This window comes from Bos indicus, chromosome 2 (genome assembly GCF_029378745.1).
Source record: "Bos indicus isolate NIAB-ARS_2022 breed Sahiwal x Tharparkar chromosome 2, NIAB-ARS_B.indTharparkar_mat_pri_1.0, whole genome shotgun sequence".
Taxonomy (NCBI): domain Eukaryota; kingdom Metazoa; phylum Chordata; class Mammalia; order Artiodactyla; family Bovidae; genus Bos; species Bos indicus.
This window is the reverse complement of record NC_091761.1, coordinates 25,735,159-25,751,045: the sequence shown is the minus strand read 5'-3', so window position 1 is coordinate 25,751,045 and position 15,887 is coordinate 25,735,159. Positions and strand designations below refer to the sequence as shown.

General features: G+C 38.3%; 1 protein-coding gene across 9 annotated transcripts in view; it reads left to right on the top strand.

The window, feature by feature from the left end:
• Nucleotides 1–15,887, top strand: part of MYO3B (myosin IIIB) — a 486,811-nt gene that overhangs the window by 449,837 nt on the left and 21,087 nt on the right. For 3 of the 9 annotated variants that reach the window (XM_070803498.1, XM_070803476.1, XM_070803493.1), the window contains 3 exons: nt 6,943–7,049; nt 7,424–7,470; nt 8,269–14,704. In XM_070803498.1, coding sequence (XP_070659599.1) covers nt 6,943–7,049; nt 7,424–7,470; nt 8,269–8,407 — 293 coding nt within the window. In that variant the 3' untranslated portion in view covers nt 8,408–14,704. Of the gene's footprint in view, nt 1–6,942; nt 7,051–7,423; nt 7,471–8,268; nt 14,716–15,887 lie in introns of those variants that run through there. The other 6 variants (XM_070803497.1, XM_070803491.1, XM_070803480.1 and 3 more) reach the window with 5 other exon arrangements.

The following is a 15,887-nucleotide window of genomic DNA, read 5'->3' as shown; positions in this document are numbered from 1 at the left end:
CCTGGAAATGCCTCATCCACAAAATGGCAATCAAACCAGCAGTCCTACTGCTCTGAAAGTATCCATGTCTGCTGAGGCCCTCAAGGAGGGTGCAAAAGTCTGGCTTTCCCTGGAACCCTGCTCCCTGCCTGCCCACTCCTCAAGACTTGGAATCCATACTGTCCCACCAAGCCAGAGAATATTCAGGCTGCATGACCCATCCTGCCATCCCTGTGGTTGTCTTTCCCTTGCTGTAACCATGCTAGGAAATTTACCAGAACTGGGACATCCAGATTAGGTGATAAAAAGGGAGACAGTCTTAGGGTCAATGTTTGGGAAGAGCATTTGTAGCCAAAACAGCTCTAGCTCAGCAAGTCAAATAGAACAGAGGAAGTCCTTGTTTATCTCTGAGATGCTAGGAGAAAAACAAAAAGCCTCATTTGTGACTTAAAATTGTGTTTGAATTAGGGTTGCCAGATTTAGAGGAGAAAATAGGACACCTGGCTAGATTTGAATTTCAGATAAATAATCAATCACTTTTTAGTATATGTCCTGAATATTGCACAGGATATACTTACACTCACAATGGCACCCCACTCCAGTACTCTTGCCTGGAAAATCCCATGGACGGAGGAGCCTGGTAGGCTGCAGTCCACGGGGTCGCTAAGAGTTTACGACTGAGCGACTTCACTTTCACTTTTCACTTTCATGCACTGGAGAAGGAAATGGTAACCCACTCCAGTGTTCTTGCCTGGAGAATCCCAGGGACGGAGGAGCCTGGTGGGCTGCCGTCTATGGGGTCGCACAGAGTCGGACACGACTGAGTGACTGAACTGTACTTACACTCAAAAGGTATCAGTTGCTTATCTGAAATTCAAATGTAAGCAGGTACCCTGTATTTGATCTAGCCACTCTAGTTAGAATATACCTGCATGTTCAGTAAAGAAAATTGAAATATTAAATTCCCAAGCAAGTCATTTAAAGTTACAGAACAAAGCCATCAACTGAATTCAGCCATTTGTTTCTCACCACAGGCTTGAACAATTGTGCAGTCATGCCATGTAATGACTTGGAATTAAGGAATAAGGAGTTCAGTTCAGTTCAGCCACTCAGTCGTGTCTAACTCTTTGTGACCCCATGAACTGCAGCATGGACTATGACCCCATGGACTCCAGGCCTCCCTCTCCATCACCAACTCCTGGAGTTTACTCAAACTCATGTCCATTGAGTCGGTGATGCCATTCAACCATCTCATCCCCAGTTGCCCCCTTCCCCTCCTGCCTTCGATCTTTCCCAGCATCAGGGTCTTTTCAAATGAGTCAGTTCTTTGCATCAGGTGGCCAAAGTATTGGAGTTTCAGCTTCAACATCAGTCCTTCCAGTGAATAGTCAGGACTGATTTCCCTTAGGATGGACTGGTTAGATCTTGCAGTCCAAGGGACTCTCAAGAGTCTTCTCCAGCACCACAGTTCAAAAGCATCAGTTCTTCTGCACTCAGCTTTCTTTATAGTCCAACTCTCACATCTATATATGCTGCTGCCGCTGCTGCCAAATTGATTCAGTCATGTCCAACTCTGTGTGACCCGTAGACTGCAGCCCACCAGGCTCTGCTGTCCCTGGGATTCTCCAGGCAAGAACACTGGAGTAGGTTGCCATTTCCTTCTCCAGTGCATGAAAGTGAAAAGTGAAAGTGAAGTTGCTCAGTCATGTCCGACTCTTCACGACCCCATGGACTTCAGCCTAACAGGTTCCTCCATCCATGGGATTTTCCAGGCAAGAGTACTGGAGTGGGTTGCTACCTTCTCTGCATCCATACATGACTACTGGAAAACCATAGCTTTGACTAGATGGACCTTTGTCGGCAAAGTAATGTCTCTGCTTTTTAATATGCTGTCTAGGTTGGTCATAACTTTTCCTCCAAGGAGCAAGCATCTTTTAGTTTCATGGCTGCAGTCAACATCTGCCGTGATTTTGGAGACCCAAAAAATAGTTTGCCACTGTTTCCCCATCTGTTTGCCATGAAGAGATGGGACCAGATGCCATGATCTTACTTTTCTGAATGTTGAGTTTGAAGCCAACTTTTTCACTCTCCTCTTTCACTTTCATCAAGAGGCTTTTCAGTTCCTCTTCACTTTCTGCCATAAGGGTGGTGTCATCTGCATATCTGAGGTTATTGATATTTCTCCCGGCAATCTTGATTCCAGCTTGTGCTTCATCCAGCCCAGCATTTCTCATGATGTACTCTGCATATAAGTTAAATAAGCAAGGTGACAATATACAGCCTTGATGTACTTCTTTCCCTATTTGGAACCAATCTGTTGTTCCATGTCCAGTTCTAACTGTTGCTTCTTGACCTGCATACACATTTCTCAAGAGTCAGGTCAGGTGGTCTGGTGTTCCCATCTCTTTCAGAATTTTCCAGTTTGTGGTGATTCACACAGTCAAAGGCTTTGGCATAGTCAATAACGCAGAAGTAGATGTTTTTCTGGAACTCTCTTGCTTTTTCAATGATCCAAAGGATGTTGGCAATTTGATCTCTGGTTCCTCTGCCCTTTCTAAAACCAGCTTGAACATCTGGAAGTCCATGGTTCACGTACAATAAGGAGTATTCCCTAAATCAGACATGACTTAGCATTTCCTGGTGCTATTGAAACTCCCTCCATATTTCTTGCATTTTCTGACAGATTTATATCCAGTTTATTATAGAGTTCTGTGACAACTCAGAAGAGAAGGGTGTGTTCAAGATCTCAAAAATGAAATCGAAAAGGTGCAGGGGGAAAAAATGTACAGAGATTCTTGAAAAGGAAAGAGACCTATGTTAAATGCAAACCGGTATTCATGATATAATATACTTTTAAAAAGCACAGTAGATAGGTGGCACCCAGAGTACGGGCTTCCCGGGTGGTGCTAGTGGTAAAGAACCCACATGCCAGTGTAGGAGCTGCAAGAGACACGGGTTCAATCTCTGGGTCAGGGAGGTGTCCCCTGGAGGAGGGCATGGCAACCCACTCCCGTATTCTTGCCTGGAAAATTCTATACAGAGTAGCCGGGCTGGCTAAAGTCCATGGGGCCACAAAGCACAGGACATGACTGAGCATGTACACACAAACAAAACCAAAGTATTACAAACTGAAGTTTGGCTTGGCTTACAAGTATTTATGTGAGGCAGAAGTTGGCTACTTACAGAATATGAACTTCATTGTCTCCAAAGTAAATAACTCCTATTCTAATATATGTCTTCAAACTCAAATTGCCAAGTTTATCTACATAAACTAGTCAAATGAACTAGGAAATTGCCAGATAATCCTGTTGCTTTGTATCTCTTATGGGCAAATTGATTGGCTCAAAGGCTAAAAGACAGGGATTCGTGCATCCACTCTGCCACTTACAGACTTAGTCTTTCTCACTTGTAATTTCTTTATATACTGAAAGAAACAATAATTTTTGTTCTACATGCCCCATTATTTTTTTTTTAATTTTTAAGGAAAAAAATCTTGACAAACTTCTCAAAGTGCATACATACATAGATTTAATCAGTGTACCATATGCTATTTTGTGTTTTGTGTCTTTTTCTTAATTTTGAATTTTCATGTATCAGTATCATAGCCATTTTTATCCTCATTGGTGTTTTCATGACATGACATCATATTTATATCTCAGCGGTAATTTCTCCCCAATTATTAAATATTTATTATGATTCTAGCTTTTTTCTGTTGAAGCAAGTGTTACATCCATCTTCATACAAGTGGTCTTTTTGTTCTCTTTCAGTTTACTTTGTTGGAACATGGTCCTTGAAACAAGTTGCTTAGCTTTTGTTATCTATTGTCAAGTCACTTCAGGAGAGGGGAAGCCTATAGACTCATCTGTGTATCCAGGGCCACTGCCACATTGTCTTTTGACCTTTCAATTTATTCTAATAGAAAGTCAGTAGTAATTGTTTTAACTGAAGCTCTTTGTCAAGGTGGCTGAATATTTTTTCAGTATCTCATTTCATAATTGTATTTCAACATATATAAATATATGTTAGCTCAGTTGGTACAGAATCTGCCTGCAATGCAGGAACCCAGGTTCAACTCCTGGGTCAGGAAGATACCCTGGAGAAAGAAATGGCAACCCACTCCAGTATTCTTGCCTGGAGAATTCCATGGACAGAGGATCCTGGCGGACTACAGTCTATGGGGTCACAAGCGTCAGACATGACTGAGTGCCTAAACCACCACCACCATCTTTGTCCTTCCTCAGCCTTTCCGCATTATGTATAATATCGTGTCTCTATATTTTAATTTGTTTTTAATCTTTCTGTTGCGCTTTCTTTCATCTTAAGGTTTTGTTAATGTTCATCATATAGAATATTTTACTTTAATATAATTGAACCCATCCTTGTCCCTATTATCTTCTTCCACAGTTAAGATAGGTAGTCTATTTCATTTCCTTCCACAGTTTTCATGGGGCTATTTAAAATGTTTAACTATATAACATCTGGAATTTATTGTGGCCTGTGAGAATCAAGAACTGTATTGAGAAAAGTAAAAGATATAGAATTTAAAAAGAACTAATTTGAGATCAGCAGCAATAGCTATGGCCTTAGGCAGGTCACTAACCTCTTAAGGCACGGTGTCCTCTACTAGACTGAAGGCAAGGACCTTGTCTTATTTCTCTTTGTCTTCCCCACGTTATCAAGCAAACTACCTCACATATTGAATATGATTTGTAAGCTCTGTATTTAAGTGATATTTTTGCACACTGCTGTCCAGTTGTTGTAACAGCAGTAATTGAATCTGTTTCTCAATTTAGTTGGCTGCTTGTGATTGACCATATATCACTAATACTCAATTTTGTTCCAATAGCAAAATACCTGTTCCAGTGTTTTGAAAAACATCATAAAATATGGAGGTATTAAAGTTAAAATAATAAAAATTAAAATTTGATGCTAAATCAGACACCAACTTATGCTAGATTCTAGTATGGTATCAGATATTAATATTTTGTTTTAATTTATGGGAAATTTTAAAAAGAGAAAATTCAGTGCAATAACTGATTCTTTATAAGGATCGGGAAAAGAACACCCACCCATGGTACAGCAAGTTCATCAGGAGCAAAAGTTGAGAACCACATCTTGTATTAAGCATTTCTAGTGGAGAATATAAATAAAGGCTTCTGATCAATTGTAATCTTTACATAAAGAACACCTGAACTGGGCTGAACTTCAGCTGAATCTCAAAACTATTTAAGATCAGTCTTTTGAGGTGCTAGGGTTGGAATTTCTGTAATAGTAGAAAGTCTAAAAGAGAATAGATGTCAGATCTTCAGTACATGCTTAAAACAAGCAACCTTAACTCTAAACACTTCTGTTCATTAATCTATAAATCTGAAGGTATAATGTAAAAGCCTCACAACCTCAGGTTCTACCATATTACAAAATATGGACTTTGCAAAGCATATGGAGGTAGGTGTGTTGGAACTATCAGAAAGTACCCATTTCAGTTCTGGATTCCTTATAGTCTGAGGTTGCTGCTAGTACAAGAGGCTGGAGTCCTGTTCTCTGCACAGCTCCTGAAGAAGTGGATGGGGATGTCTGTCCAGGCTACTGGAATCCTCTGCAAGCACCATCATTCTGCTGTGCTAATTAATATTTTTTCATGGAGCTTACTTTTATGCAGACCTTTGACTTTTTAAAAGAATTTTGTATTAAGACAATATGATATAGTTTTTTAACTGCTAGAATAGGAGGTAGGAGATCTAGGGTTGGGTCTCTACTCTGCCACTTAAACTGGAGTGAGTCATTCCGCATTTATGGGCCTCGGTTTCCTTTTGTGAAAAAATGGGTATTTAGAACAGACAGTTCCTAAAGCCCTGTATGGTTCTAATAGTCATGTTCAAACATAGATGTGTTCCAGTTAAAAAAAATGCAAAACTTCATATTTAGGAAACTGATAATTTGCTCTTCATAATGGTCTTTGCTGAGTCATTCTTCACTTAGAAAATTCCCCTAGAATTTCCCTGTAGAGTAAGAATCTCTAATAAAATCAAACTGTGATTCCAAGTGCAAATCATTCTCATAATTAGTTTATGGTATACATATCCTTGGTTGAGGAAAGTGATATCTCTTCTCCAGACCATGACACTCATGAGCAGTATTTTATGGCAGCTGTGTGTGTGTGTGTGTGTGTGTGTGTTTGTGTCTGTGTGTGTGTTGGCAAGAAGTTAGAACTGCTGAATTCTGATTCAGATATAGTGCAAAAGGATAGCAGGTTTCACAGAAAGCACCTGCTTGGAAGAGAAATAAGTCATGACTTCGTTGTACACGTGGCTTCTTAATCTCCAGTGCACCCTTGGTCCAGGGTTCTGAAATCAGGACTAAGACAGAGAGGCTGCTCTGTGAAATCAAGCAATCATCCTTTCCCCTTCTCCTTTACACTACCTCCAGGGACTGCATGGATCAGTGGCATTGTTCAAAGCATTTCAGAAAATACTAGCTGAAGCCACTTTGCCTCCAAAATGTATCCCACCAAAAGGTTTGTTTCTCATCTACCCAGCAATGTGTGTTCTCCAGATGTCTTTGAACTCTCACTGTAGGACGTGGTACAAACTGCCCCAGATTGCCTTCGTTGCCTTAACTATCTCACCAAGAGGGCATTCTCTACTCTACAAAGGCTGACCACCAACCTCTACTTCACCAGCATGGACAAACCAATTTGCCTTCTGTCACTGTTGACTGCTGACTCAGATAAGAAAGATGAAGGCAAAGTCCCTGATAGCTGCCCTTGTTTACACTTAGCAGTCCGTGTGTGTGTGTGTGTGTGTGTGTGTGTGGCGTATTTCTCCTGATATTAGCAAAGCTCTAACTTGCCTGTTAAAATAGGACAGGGTTTCTGCTAAATGCATTTATGTGATGAGCAATTTTACACTTAATTTTCCCAATACCTCAGATAGTTGACAGAAAAGTTCTGCTATCCTGTTGCAGATTCAGAAAATGGTCTTGCACAGAAGCAGCGAACACCTCGCCGAAGATGTCAGGAGCCCAAAATGTTGAGTAGCCCTGAGGACACCATGTACTATAACCAGTTAAATGTGAGTTCAAAGTGGCCATAAAGCGGTTTCACTGGCTTTGTTTCCAGTTAATAATTCTGTTATTAATACCTGTTCCAGCCCCTCCAGCCCCACCCCCACTCTCTTATACTCTCGTCTTGAACATGTGCTTAGGCTCTTTATCTGTTGCTTTCATGTCAGGATGTCTGCCTTCACGGTGAATAATTGATGTGGTTTATCAAAGACGAGCAAGATGCATGCTTCATCAGGCTCACTTGAGCCCTTTGATCAAAAAAATTATGCTGTGACTTCTGATATTATCAGCATCTGCTTGCATTCAACACAAAATCACTTTGAATTAAAAATTAACGACTTGCTGCTTTGCTTTGACTGTGTGTTCTTGGCCCTCTCCACAGGGAACTCTAGAATATCAAGGGAGCAAGAGGAAGCCAAGAAAACTTGGGTAAATATCTGTCTTCTTAGTTCTAAGCAACTGTAAACAGACGGGGTCCTTTGTGATATTCAGAAAATGCAAAACTTTCTAGAGAGGCTTCTAAAAATATACAGTGGGGATATCATCACAATTATTGACATTGGAAACTACTTTTCACAGTAGCAAGTATACAAAACTTGAATCTATTCTGTCTGAAAAGACTGAAATTGCCACCAAAAGGTAAATGTTATTTCTCATAATTATCCCAGGGAATTATACTGTCTTTATAATTCAAGACATGTATTGGGCTATATAAAACTCTCCCACAATCAGAGCACCCCAGTTGTGCAAATACTCCTTCCTCCACATTCCTCTACTCCTGAGCCTTAAAGGTACACAGAGGAAATTTTCTCCCAATGATTAGCCACTACAGAGTTTGTGGCTGATGTGACTGTTAGCGTCTCTATTGAGAATAGCAATGAGATAGGTAATTGGTAGTAGTTTGAGAGCTAAAGATGGTCAGGAGGGGAACTTTCTCATCTAGAGGGAGCCAGACAAGTTAATTCACAAAAATCAAACTGCAATATGATCACAACTTCCAGACACCACTAAATCGGGCCCGTTATTAGTGTGTGACCTAGATGTGAAAGGCTTTGTGAATCAGACCCCAGTTTCCATGCTGGGAGGCCCTGAGCTACACTAAGCTCTGCCCCACCACCCAGTGTGAGGGCCCAGCCCTGTTCCAGGTACTCACACAATTTTAGCTGCCCCATTGATGACTGCTGCACTTGTTTTCTTTTTCTGCTGAAACTCTTTCCTTTGTTGCAGCCAAATCAAAGTGCTTGATGGAGAAGATGAATATTACAAATCTCTGTCGCCTGTGGACTCTATCCCTGAGGAAGACAACTCAGTCCACCCTTTCTTTTTTTCTTCATCTTCAAAAGGGGCATCTTTTGCTCAGCACTGAGCTATACTTTCTGCCTCCCAAGTCTGTTGAGGGTAAGAACAATCATGGTAATTCACTGACTGTCATTTAATAAGAAAGGTGCAATGGGACCAACTTCTTTGGTTGATCTTGATGTGGTCTGTGCTGGAGCCTTACTGAACAATTTTCAGATTCCAAACCATTTTCTCCTACCTCCATCACCTTCTCCCCTCCCCCTGTAACATCTGCTCTGTAGCCTGAGCTGGGCAACCCCTCCTTTTCTTATCTCTTGAGTCCCTGTAGGACATGAGCACACCTCCACTACAGCAATACCCATAATTCATGCCCCAACATCTACGAGAGTAACAGTCTCACCTGAGAACACTGATGATATTTCTTTATTTTTCCTACCACATCGTTCCATGCAGAATCTGCCCCTGTGAAAAGCCAGGAGTCCCTTTCCTCCTCACCTCTGCACTGCATCCTCTTTCCTTTTGCTGGTCTTTTCTGTCCTTCCCGCCTCACCACCGTGTTGGGGCTCCATTGCTGAGTGCCCCCATCCCAGAAGGATACAGTCAAGGTCTCTGAGGCCAGGATAATGTTTCATGCTTAGGGGAAGAAGCCTGAACCTTTCAGGTTCTTCCTTTAAGGCAAATGAACCCCTCTGCTGCTAGTTGTTATTCTGATAAAGCTTTGCTTCTTTATTCCACCTTACTAAGACACCTTCATCACCTTGACGGTAAAAAGAAAGGAATGAACTGGAAAGAAAATTTGGACTCATCAGAATTCGTGTCACATCATTTTGTAGCTGTCCATTCCCTGGTTGACTGTCTCCATGGGGCCATGAGTAGCTGCAGAGGAAGTATCTTGTCTCGTCCATCTTTGTGGCCACAGAGTCTAGCACAGTGCCCAGCACAGGGAGGACATGCCCACCTTGAGTGAGTGGAGAGACTTAGTTACACAAACATATCTGAAGTTACTTTCAATTATATGTGATATAGGATTGATCACTTTTCTTATACCATAAGCTCTGATTTTTCACTGAAGCTTGGACTAGTCCTATTTAATCATATTATACCATATATGACTCAGTGTGATCCAATGCAACAAACTCTTTTGAGTAACTACTCTGTGCAAAACAATATGTGAGACTGCTGTGTGATATGAAAATCCAATAAGACCCTTTCTCTAGAAAAGATGTTCTTTATATTCTTTCTACTTTAAACATATTTGGCAGATAGTACACATGGGAGTACCTAAATTTTGACAAAAATATACTTAAGGAAATAGAAAAAATAATTGTTACCAAAGTTTTAAAGGGGAGAGTTCTAATAAGCATTTTACAAACACAAATGATGAAATGAGGTATTTAAAGATCTCAGAAATTATAATGTTACAAGAAAAAGAAATAGAGCCAATTATTCAATAGTTAAACTTTACTGTTTAAAAAATGAGTCTTGATCTTTTTTCCAGATCTTCTCCCTAAATGTATGTTCATAAGGTATGCAAATAGAGCAGAAACACAAATGCATTTTATTTTATTGTTTAAAATATAGTATATAGAATATATAGATTTTAACATTATTATTAATATGAGTAGTTTTGGCAATTTCACTTTCATCATTGATTCATCTACTTTTGGTTTGATAATGTTAGCTGTTCAAACTGTTGAATATAAATGATCGTAATCTCCCACTTGTCTGTGTACAATTGTATACACAGGCTTGTTTCTAATTAAAATATATCCATAAATAAAGTTTAAAAGGAAATAGAAGTAATTATAAAATCATAATTCAGAAGCTCTAAAATATCTGGTCACACAGAATAACTGCTTCGGTAATATCATAGCTCCTGACAGTACTTTAGAAATGCTGCTCATTATCAGTCACTGCATAGAGAAGACAGACTACAGATGTTACTCTTTGACTAGTTATAATGCCACAAACTCAAAGAGCATTCTTAAATCTTTAGATGAGAATGATGCAAACTGGAATCTCATAGATGTCTTACTAGATTTATGAAGGTAATGTGCATATAGCAAAACCAAAGCAAAAGTCAAACAGTCCAGAGCATTCTTCTTCTCGATGCCCCAAACTTAGTCCCTCTCCCAGAAGCAGTCGTTTTTAAAAATTATTTCTAATTCTTTTAATGGTTTCCATCATGTCTCTGAATAATTTGCTTTGATGTTGATTTGTCATTTTAGACAATATCTACTCTCCCCTCTATGAAAGATGTGCATTTATGTCAATTTCTTCACCCCTCTCTTCTTCCAGTGCTTACAATTTTGTGTTTAAATTGTTGTTGATTACCTTTTAAACTTTAAATTATATAATTAAATACCTATTTTTTGTGCCATTGACTTCAGATAGTAGCTCTGTGAGAATGCCTGGCATGAAGAAAACCAGAAGACTGAAGGATAATATCAAAACAGATAGAATAATGATCCTTGGGCAAAATAGAAATAATTCCAAGAATAGTAGAACAGTAGTTTTAAAACTTCATGGAAACCATTGGTGTTCATGTTCTGAGCTACTGTTTCTTCCTCCATTTTGGTTCATCTGCAGATATGCCTCCATCTCCTTTCTAAACTTAATTTTTAAATATAGTACATATACAGAAATAGGCACAAATCAGAAGGCTTAGCTCAATAAGTTATCAGAAAGCGAGTATCTATGTAACCACTCCTACAGTCAGGAACAGAGCACTGTCAGCACCCTAGAAGCCTCCTTCCTAATCACTACCACCCCCACCTACCTCCCCAAAGAGAAGCACTCTCATGACATTATGGTAAATACTTCTTGATCTTCGTCATAGTTTTACCATTTACATGTATCCCTAAACACTACAGTTAGGTTTTATCTTTTATAGATAGATTTGAGAAACTGTATATAAATGGAATCATGTAGTATGTAATTTGAGAGGGCCTTGTTCTTTTTATTCAATGTTATATTTGTGAAGTTCATCTGTGTTATGGGATGTAAATGTAGTTCATTCGTTTTTATGACTGTATAGTATTCCAGGATATAATTATGCCATAATTTATTTAGCCATTCTACTTTTGATAGACAAATATGAATTGTTTCCAATCTGGGTCTGTTTTGCAAATTGCTACCACAGCATTATTGTATATGTCTCTTATTTATATTTGCATGCCTTTCTACTGGCTATATACCTAGGATTAGAATTACAGGATCCTAAGGTACACATACCCTCACTTCAGGAGATGATGCCTAACTTTTTTCCTAAGTGATGTACCAATTTAGCCATGCTGGTAGTATAAGAAAACTCCCATTGTTCTGCATTCTCACCAGCTCTTGCTGTGATCAGTCTTCTTCATATGAGCACTCTGACAAGTATATAGTAGGGTCTTACTGTGATTATAGCTCACACATTGCTGACTAATAATGATATGGAGAATATTTATATGTGTTTAATGGCCACTTTAGATATCTCCTTTTGCTACGTGTCTGTTTTTTATTCATTGACTATTTTTCCTTTAATTTGAAGAATGTATTACACATTGTTAGTTATACGTGTTGCAAATAATTCCTCAACTAGGTGGCTTGCCCTTTCTTCTTCTTAAAAAGCCTTTTGATTGAAAAAAAGTTTGTCACTTTAACATAGTACAACATATCAATCTTTTCCTTTTTGATTAGTGCTCTTTTATAGCCTGTTAAGAATCTTTTACTTAACAAGGTCATAAAGATATCTTTAGTATCTTCAGGAAGCATTAATTGCTTTGCCTCTCACATTTAGATCTTCAACCCACACAGAATTGACTTTGTGGATGGTGGAAAGTAAGGGTCAATTTTCAGGTTTTCTGTAATAGATAGTTGTCTCAGCCCCATTTAAGGAAAAGGCTATCCTTTTCCTGCTGTTCTAAATTACTACTATTTACATAAACCAAGTGTTCATGAGCCTGTTTCTAGATACTCTATTCTGTTCCATTGATCTATCTGTTATCCTTACCTTAAATGCCATACTTTGATAATAGGTCTTAGTATATAGCAGAGCAAATCTTCCAACATTGTTTTTCTTCTCCAAAACACCTGTGATTAGTTTGGTCCCTTTGTATATTGTAGAATTAGTCAACTTCTAGAGGAAATAAAACCTGTTGGGATTTCTTTGGAATTATCTTGAGTCTATAAGTCAGTTTAGAAGGAATTATCATGTATACAATATTGGATTTTTTAATCCATGAACATGATATATCCTTCTACTTATTTATTTCTTCTCTCAATAATGGTTTAGAGTTTTATGTGAGAAATCTTATACATATTTTGTCAGTTGTATTCCTATGTACCATATGTAATTTGTACCATATGTAATTTTTATTTAAAAATTTCTACTAGTTGATTGCTATGGACTAAATGTTTATGTCCCCACAAAATTTGTATGCTGAAACCTTAATCCCCAATTTATTTGATGGCATGACCTTTAAGAAGTGATTAGGTCATGGCTTCCCTGGTAGCTCAGCTGGTAAAGAATCCGCCTGCAAAGCAGGAGACCCCAGTTTGATTCCTGGGTCAGGAAAATCCTCTGGAGAAGGGATAGGCTATCCACTCCAGTATTCTGACCTGGAGAATTCCCTGGACTGTATAGTCCATGGGGTCAAAGAGTTGGACATGGCTGAGCGACCTTCACTTTCACTTTCATGAGAACAGAGCCCTCATAAATGGAATTAATGCCCTTATAAAACATATCCCAGAGAGCTTGCTTGCCTCTTCTGCATGTAAGGATACAGTGAAAAGGTAGCTGCCTATGAATCAGGAAGCAGGCTCTCACCAGACACCAAATCTGTCAGCACCCTAATCTTGGACTTCCTAGCCTCCAGAACTGTGAGAGAGAAATTTCTGTTGTTTAAGCTACCCAGTCTATGGTATTCTGCCATAGCAGACTGAACAGACTAAGACATTGTCCTTATATGGAAATGCAGTTGATATTTTGCACTTGAGATCTATCAACATGGCTAAATTTACTCATTAATTCCAATAATGTATCTGTAGATATTTTTGGATTTTCTACATATAAAGTTAGACACTCTGCAAATACTATAGATTTTTTCTTCCTTTTCAATATTTGTACTTTGTTTTTTCTTGACTCACTGCCTGTTTCAATTAGTTATTGCTGCACTGTAAACCACCCAAATCAACCATATATTTCTCACAAGTCTATGGATATTTTTGGATTTTCTGCATATACAGTTAGACCCTCTGCAAATAATTATAGACTTTTTCTTCCTTTTCAATATTTATACTTTGTTTTTTCTTGACTCACTGCCTGTTTCAATTAGTTATTGCTGCACCGTAAACCCCCAAATCAACCACATATTTCTCACAAGTCTATGGGTTAGCTGAATGTTTCTGTTATTTGAGCTGTTCTTGCCAGGGCCCACTTGTGCATCTGAAATTAGCTGCAGGTCAGCTAAGCAGCTTTACTGATGTTGGCTGGGTTCCTTACATATCTAGAGCCACAGCAGGGACAGGTGGGCTAACTTAGTTCTATTCACTGTGGTCTCATCCTTCAGTTTGCTGTTATCCCCAGTGGCAGTGTCTGTCTCCAAAAGAGAGAGATGCCTCTTAAGGACTGGCACATTGTCAATTCCACCACATTCTTTAAACCAAAGCAAAATACAAGGCTAGCCCAGATTTGAGGTGGATAAATAGAATCTATCTCTTGATGGGAGATATGCTTCAAAGTCAGATATGTCACAAAAGGCATGTACACGGAGAGACAGAAAATGGAATCATGTTTATAATCAATCTGCCATACTGACCTGGCTAAGATTTCCAATACAATAGTAATTAGGAGGGTTAACAGTAAGACTCTTATTTTTTCCCCAATCTCAAAGGGAAAACTTTCAGTATTTTACCAAATGATTGCTATCTCTTCTATATGTAGGAGAGTTTTTTCTTTATAAGGAGATGTTTGATTTTATCAAATACTTGGTTTTTGTGTGTATTTAAATTACCTATGAATTTTCTCTATTTTGATAAATAGTGAGTTATGCTGATTTTCTAATGTGAATAAATCTGCATTCTTATATACAACTCTATCAGGTTGTATTATCCTTTTACATATTGCTGCATTTGATTTGTTCATTTTTTAAAAAAATTTTTATAGCTCTGCTCATGATAAAATTGGCATGTAAAATTTTAATTCTCATAATATCCAATCTGTCTTTCTTTGGAATAGTTCGTATAAGCATGACAATAATCCCTTCTTAAAATTTTTTTTAATTTACTAAGGGAGCTGTTTGTGCCTACAATTTTTTATAAGGGAAAATATTAATTATAGAATAAATTTCTTTATTAAATGACTATTCATATTTTCTATTTCTTTCTCTGTCAGTTTTGGTAGGTTTCCTTTTTCAAGGAATTTGTCCATTTCTTCTACATTTTTCAGATTTGTTTAGAATTGTTCAAAAACTATCTTAAGATATTTTTTATATTGTAGAATCTACAGTAAAGGTCTACTTTTTCATTTGTGATAACTTGTGTTCTCTCTCTTTTTCCTTGACTAGTCTTTTCAGGTTTGTCAATTTTATTAGTCTTTTAAGGAACACAACTTTTGATTTTGTTCATCCTTTTTAGTATCTATTTGATTTCTATTTTACAAACTTTTCCTGCTATAGTTATTATATCTTTTCTTTGATATAATTTGCTGTTATTTTTCCTAACTTTTTAGAATTTTATGACTTCCTTTCTAATATATTCATTTAAGCTATCACTTCCCTCTAAGTATAAAATTAGCAGCAACATACAAGTATTTTTTATTATTGAAAGTGAAAGTTGTTCAGTCATGTCCAGCTCTTTACGACCTCATGGACTATAGCCTCCCAGGCTCCTCTTTCCATGGAATTGTCCAGACAAGAATACTGGAGTGGATAGCCATTCCCTTCTGGGATCTTCCCAACCCAGGGATTCAACCCAGGAATCAAACCCAGGTCTCCCACATTGCACTGGATTCTTTACCGTCCCAGGAATTGAACTGGGGTCTCCTGCATTGCAGGCAGATTCTTTACCAGCTGAACTACCAAGGAAGCCCATTTTTTTCTGTTGGGCTCAAAACATTTTCATTCCTTTTATAATCTTTTTTAAATAAGATTTTTGGAATTTTATTTATTAATTTCTAAACATACAGGCATTTTCTCTTCTTTTTGTTTTTGAACCTAGCTTAATTGTGTTATGGCCAAAGAATTAATTTACTATGATTTGTTGAGACTTTCAGTTCAGTCACTCAGTCGTGTCCAACTCTTTGTGACCCCACGAACCACAGCACGCCAGGCCTCCCTATCTATCACCAACTCCCAGAGTCTACCCAAACCCATGTCCATTGAGTCGGTGATGCCATCCAACCATCATCCTCTGTCATCCCCTTCTCCTCCTGCCCATGGCTTAGCATATGATTTTTGGAATAAAACTTTTATAAATAGTCCATATATACTTTAAAATTAGGTGTGTTCTACAGCCTCTAATTTATACACAGTAGTTCAAATTTCGGAGAAGGCAATGGCACCCCA